The sequence below is a fragment of the Centroberyx affinis genome, unplaced genomic scaffold (assembly GCF_046629955.1).
Source record: "Centroberyx affinis isolate AG114_WGS23_722 - 3 ecotype Tasmania unplaced genomic scaffold, CSIRO-AGI_Caff_v1 ptg002350l_1, whole genome shotgun sequence".
Classification (NCBI taxonomy): Eukaryota; Metazoa; Chordata; class Actinopteri; order Beryciformes; family Berycidae; genus Centroberyx; species Centroberyx affinis.
Genome location: NW_027280613.1, coordinates 100,655 through 107,163, shown reverse-complemented (window position 1 = coordinate 107,163; position 6,509 = coordinate 100,655). Strand labels below are relative to the sequence as shown.

Here is a 6,509-nt window from a genome sequence, read left to right as displayed (position 1 = left end):
GATATAGATATAGATAAAGATATTTAACCTCTAGATCTGTAAGAGTTATTCCATATAGTACCTATAAAAAATGGGAGGACACTTTCGATTGTCCTATACCGTGGAAACAAGTGTTTAAATTAATGTATAAAACAACAGTAGACACATTTATGAGATCCTTTCAGTTAAAAATAATTTATAATTTTTTGTCTACTAGGAAAATGTTAAAGATTTGGGGTATTGCTGAGTCAGATGAGTGTCGTTTTTGTTTTATGGAATCTGAGTCAGCGGTACATCTTTTCTGGTATTGTCATATTGTGTCTGCCTTTTGGAGGGAGGTTCAAAAGATGTGTAATGCAATGAAGCTGTGTTTTCAACCAGATTTTTTCTCTGTGATATTGGGTGATGTTACAGAAACAAGCAGTTATACTATTAATCTGATTATTTTGTTAGGGAAAAGATTTATTTTTAAAGCTACTGACGTGGATTCCTTGAATATTAATCAATTTAGAATGTTCATTAAACGTCATTTTATTTTGGAAGGATATATTGCAAACACAAATGATGACGTTAAAAAACATTTAGAAAGGTGGGAAAGGTTTATTGAAGTGGAAGGCTGGTAAAGAAAAAAAAAAACCCAAAAAAGTGTAGAATTTGAATTTTTTCTTTTTTCTTTTATTTTTTATTTATTTATTTTTTATTTTCCCTTTCTCCTCTAATGGTTTGTTACTTATTTAGGTTGTTAGGCCTACTGATATATGTTGTGATGATATATGGTATGTGTTTGCATTTATTATTTTGGTTTGTTTTAGTGTTACTTGGTGTGTTAAGTTTTATTTGTGTTTATTGTTTGTTTGTCTTTTGGTGATTTAGTGGCTTGAGTGGGTGGCTACAAAGATCATGGCAGATTTCCACAGGGAAACGGCCATTAGCTGATGATGCAGGGCGTTCATCAGCTACTTCTCTGGAAGCCCCAGATGTCTGCCTCATTGAAATAACAGACAACATCAGTGCACCACCGACCCCAAAATGTCAATTCCTTCCCTAGCAAAAAGACCCATTAAAAAGAAGTTCATCATGTCACAAGCTGTGACTGGCCAAAGTTTGGATACATTGGGTATGGTAGACATCACCTTTAAGCTAGGGTCTCAAACTCTGCAACATGAAGTACACGTCATCAGAAATGTCAATCAAGGCTTTATATTAGGTTTTGACTTTCTCATTCCTCACAGTGTTATTCTGGACATGGGGAGAGGGCTGTGCTATCTGGGTGATGATGTCCTGCCCCTACTTAGAAAAAGTGAACTGGCACCTGCTAGTTGTACAGCACAAATAATGGAGAACACCACTGTCCCTCCACGCTGTGAAATGACTTGCAAAGTTGTCTTGATTCCCCCTGTACTCAATGCAGGCATGCCAGGCAGCTGCAGCGCCTGTCTTGAACCCCAGCAACTAGAGCTGGATGGCATTGCAGTTGGCCGACACTGTCTACGGCTGAAAATGTCTGTACTGTTGCACGCATCATCAACCTTACACATTGCCCTATGGTGCTTCATTCAGGCATGCAGTTAGGACAGTTCACCCCAGTATCTGATACTGAGATAATCCAGGATTCAGCCCCTGTATGTAAGGTGTCCACCGGCCTAGTACCGCCATCCAGTCTGCCAGCTAATGTCACACGGCCAACCAAACTCCCTTTCGATGTCAAGTGTGGAGATCGGACAAGTGCAGAGAGGTCTGAACTACACAACTTGCTCTCGTCTTACCATGATGTGTAAAACCAGCACAGACTTTGGTAATACAGACATTGTCAAACACAAAATCTACACAAACCCTGCACCCCCAGTTAGGAAGCGTGCATATCGCACTTCCCCAAAAATGCAGACACCGATTCAGTCACATGTGGATGAGATGTTGGAAAAAGGAATAGTGGAAGTTAGTCACAGCCCCTGGGCAGCACCTGTGGTGATGGTCAGGATGGCACATGGCGTTTCTGTGTAGACTACAGAAGTTTGAATACAGTCACTGTAAAGGATGCACACCCTCAGCTGCTATTCGTTTGAGCTGCTGCCTCATTGTGTCGCGGTTCAGGTCATTCGACTGTTGCAACACTCCGAACGGCGTGTCACGTGACCATGTGTATGTGAAAAATGAATGGGGTTTTTTTGCTTCCAGAAACCAAGAAATAGTCACGCCCACGTCTTCACATCTCAACTCTATTACAGTAAACAGCTGAGCATTTAGGAGAAATGGCCTGACAAAGCTCCGCCCCTTACCTGACTCACCTGAGACAAACCAGGAAACAGATTTTATTATTGTTCCACTCCTCACTGAGAACAGACACACACCGAGAGATAAGATTCACCTTCAGACCAAACCCACGACTTCCACTGAGAGAGGACAGCTACAGGAGGGAATACTGGGAATACTGGGAATACTGGGAATACTGGGAATACTGGGAATACTGTCATATCAACCTGCTGCTGACTCAGGAGTTTTAGAAGAAACACGACTCAAAGTCAAAGTAACTTTCAGGGAACATTCTAGAGGAGGGAGTGGTGCCACAACTGACTGACTTCCTGTTTGAGCGGTCTGTCTGGTTTGTTTTCAGCTTCACTCAGAGAGAAAATGTCTTCCATATCAGAGGAGGATTTCTCCTGTCCTGTCTGCCATGACATCTTTAAAGATCCTGTCGTCCTGTCATGTAGCCACAGCTTCTGTAAAGCCTGTCTGCAGAGCTGGTGGACAGAGAAACTAATACATGAGTGTCCAATTTGTAAGGAAATAACTTTACAGAGTGAACCACCTCGTAACTTGGCGTTAAAGAACCTGTGTGAGGCTTTCTTACTGGAGAGAGATCAGAGAGTTTTAGCAGGATCTGAGCTTCTCTGCAGTCTGCACTCTGAGAAACTCAAGCTCTTCTGTCTGGACCATCAGCAGCCAGTGTGTCTTGTCTGTCGAGATTCAAAAACACACACCAACCACAGAATCAGACCCATCGATGAAGCTGCACTGGATCTTAAGGAGGAACTTCAGGAATCATTGAAGCCCTTAAAGGAGAAACTGGAGCTCTTTAATAAAGTTAAAGGAAACTGTGATGAAACAGCAGAACACATTAAGGTCCAGGCCCGACACACAGAGAGGCAGATTAAGGAGGAGTTTAAGAAGCTTCACCAGTTTCTACAAGAGGAAGAGGAGGCCAGGATCGCTGCACTGAGGGAGGAAGAGGAGCAGAAGAGTCAGACGATGAAGGAGAAGATTGAGGGTCTGAGCAGAGAGATAGCAGCTCTTTCAGACACAGTCAGAGCCATAGAGAAGGAGCTGAGAGCTGAAGACGTCTCGTTCCTGCAGAACTACAAGGCTACAGTGGAAAGAGTCCAGCGCCCCCTGCTGGAGGATCCACAGCTGGTCTCAGGAGCTCTGATAGACGAGGCCAAACACCTGGGCAACCTGAGCTTCACAGTCTGGGACAAGATGAAGGAGATGGTCTCCTACACTCCTGTGATTCTGGACCCAAACACTGCCTATCTAAGACTCATCCTGTCTGAAGATCTGACCAGTGTGAGATGTGGAGAGAGACAGAAGCTTCCTGAAAACCCAGAGAGGATTGACAACTACTCTGTCATCGGCTCTGAGGGCTTTAACTCAGGAACTCACAGCTGGGATGTCGAGGTTGGAGACAGTACAGGCTGGAGACTGGGTGTGGCAGCAGAGTCTGTCCAGAGGAAGGGATTCATACGGTCTGGATTATGGGTAATATTGTTCAATGGTGCTGAATACAAAACATTCTCCCCACCAGATCCAGTCACTGTTCTCCCAGTGAAGAAGAAGCTCCAGAGGATCAGACTGCATCTAGACTGGAACAGTGGAAAGCTGTCATTCTCTGATCCTGATACTAACACACACATACACACCTTCACACACACTTTCACTGACAGGCTGTTTCCATTCATTGGCACTGTGGATGAACTCTCTCTGAAGATTTTACCAGTGAAGGTCTCTGTAACAGTGGAACAGCACAGTTAGAGATGATGATGATGATGATGATGATGATGATGATGATGATGATGATGATGATGATGATGATGATGATGATGATGATGATGATGATGATGATGATGATGATGATGATGATGATGATGATGATGGTTATGAAGATGATAAAGATGATGATGTCATTAACACAAGCCAAGCATGTCTGTAAGGGGAATACTTCTCATTTTAAGGATTCATTATATAAACCTTACATATCCATTATTCTTATTTCTAGGACAGTCAGTGAATATAATCAACTCTCTAATCTGTGATGTCATCAAGATGTTCCTATGTTGTCCTGATGATGATGTTGCTGTCATGGCGATGGGGATATATATCACAACAAAAATACATAGCATAAATATAAAAACAATATAAAAACATTAAAGGAAATCTCAAAGTACTAAAAAACATTATTGAAGGCAAAAAAAACATAAAGATGAAAAAAAAAATATTAGTGACCCTTATTGTAAAGTGTTACCAATATATGTTATATATTATGTATAATATAAGGGAAAACATTATAAAATGAATAAATATTGAAATAATCTATAACATGAAAATAGTTTTGTATTACCTACTTTATAAAAAAACAAAAACAAAAACATAAAAGTAATTTTCTCTATATTTAGACTGCAGGTAAAAGTTCATCCTGTCTTCTTTGGTTCTTCATCTGAAGTGTTAAATTTATTTGATCTAACTTTATTCCAGGTTCTTAGAGTTTCTCTCCACTGTAACTAGTCTTCTCTTTGTAGTTAAATCATTTAAACTGCAGCAGATCCTGGACTGACTCTAATATTTACAGCAACAGATCCAGGCTCAGCTGAACTCTTCATTTACAAAACTCTTTATATCCATTTGGGAAAATAAATCAGAACCTCATAGTTTGTCGTTCAACATCTCCAACATCCAGACCATCCTGTCTGTAAAAGAGTTTTCATTTTGTCAACCGAGGACTTCAGTTATCAAGAGTCCTTTAAAAAGTGCCATCATTTTAATTCTGCATGATATATCAGTTTGTCACTTTATTTAAAAGGTGGAGATTTTATTTTGGATTCAGACTTCATGTAATGTTGGTGATTTAGGAATTGAAGCTTTCTCTACTGTTGCTCTCATTGTGAGTCACTCTGCATAAGAAAATCAGCTGAATAATCAAAATGTAAATTACTGATTATGTTGTTAGCACTGTAATATTTTACCTGCTGTGATTATTTTAATTTACTGCTGGATAACTTTGCATGTAAAACCAATAAAGAATGAAGTTAAGAGGGAAATGTGTTCAGATTTCCTGACTGTGATTTCAGCAGCGTTGTCATCATGTCTAGATTCTGCTGACTCAGGGCTTCAGCTGGTCTCCTGAAAGTTTGTGAAATATTCACCAAATGTTGCTCAGTGCATGAGAAGTGAGAGGAGTGTGTGTTCCCACCATGAAAGGCCTTCGTGAAGAAGGCTCCAAACTACAAACCAGAAGCAGTCTGACACTGAAAAGGTGCAGTGGACAGTAAACAACCCGCACTGTAAGATAGATAGATAGATAGAAAACTTTATTGATCCCAGAAGGGAAATTGAGTCATCATAGCAGCCAAGACACACAAGTTGACAAAATACATTAAAAAAAAAAAAAGTGTATTTCAGTAGTAGTTGAAGTAAGGTAATGTTTTGAATGAGTCTCATTCAGCTTTCTGCTTTAGAGATGGCAGTCTACTTTTGTGGAATATATCAACTTGAAATTACACTTTGTTCCCTTAACCTGATATATGTGACAGGTGATGTGGAAGGTGTAATATTGTCTTAACTGCTTTAAGAAAACGTGAATTTACTGCCGCCGCCTCCGTTGCTTCCAATGTAAGTACGAAGACGGCTGGAGAGGAGGAGGAGGAGAGAGGGTGCATGGCGCTCTCGTGGATGAACACAGGTGAGTCCGAAGCAAAGCAAACCTCTCTGTGTGGGGGTGCAGTGATGTGTTGCGCCGGCCAGCCTCGGTGGCAAGGCTGCCTTCATGTTTACACTGGAAATCATGGAGGCCGCGATAAATGCTCGCTGTGTGAAAGCACCACAGTTCTAACTCGCTAGGTGGCTAACGTTAAGCTAAGCGTTATCCAACTCAGTATTGCTGTGCCAGTGTGCTAAGAAGCAGCTGTGTTGGTTTGTGTCAACTGCTGCTGCTAATGCCGCAGACTCCGGTCTTCTCTCTCGGTCCTTAAACAGTTAAACAGTTGGTGTAATGAGCCGTGACAGACACGTGTAATTCTGCTTAACCGTACACAACTCGAGCTTAACACTGAACAGAAATTTCCCCTCCCCTTAATATTAATGTATTCTTAATTTTCTTTTCATGATTTTCTTCCCTGGCTGGTGGTGGTTACTTCAGGCCTGGACACAACTCACTGGACTACCTAAGGTAAGTTACACTCCTAAAGTGCTACAGCACTATTGACAAAGCTGTATAGGATGGTGTGTTCTGAAGTGAACAAAATATTTGGACTTACAAACCG

The 6,509-nt window shown here is 41.1% G+C and overlaps 1 protein-coding gene across 1 annotated transcript; it reads left to right on the top strand.

The window, feature by feature from the left end:
* The first annotated feature begins 2,339 nt into the window (after window positions 1-2,339).
* LOC139655887 (E3 ubiquitin-protein ligase TRIM39-like) lies at window positions 2,340-5,279 on the top strand. The gene has a single exon (XM_071533290.1). It carries the CDS (start codon window positions 2,608-2,610, stop codon window positions 4,003-4,005), a length of 1,398 nt encoding a protein of 465 aa, XP_071389391.1. The 5' UTR covers window positions 2,340-2,607; the 3' UTR covers window positions 4,006-5,279.
* The last annotated feature ends 1,230 nt before the right edge of the window (window positions 5,280-6,509 follow it).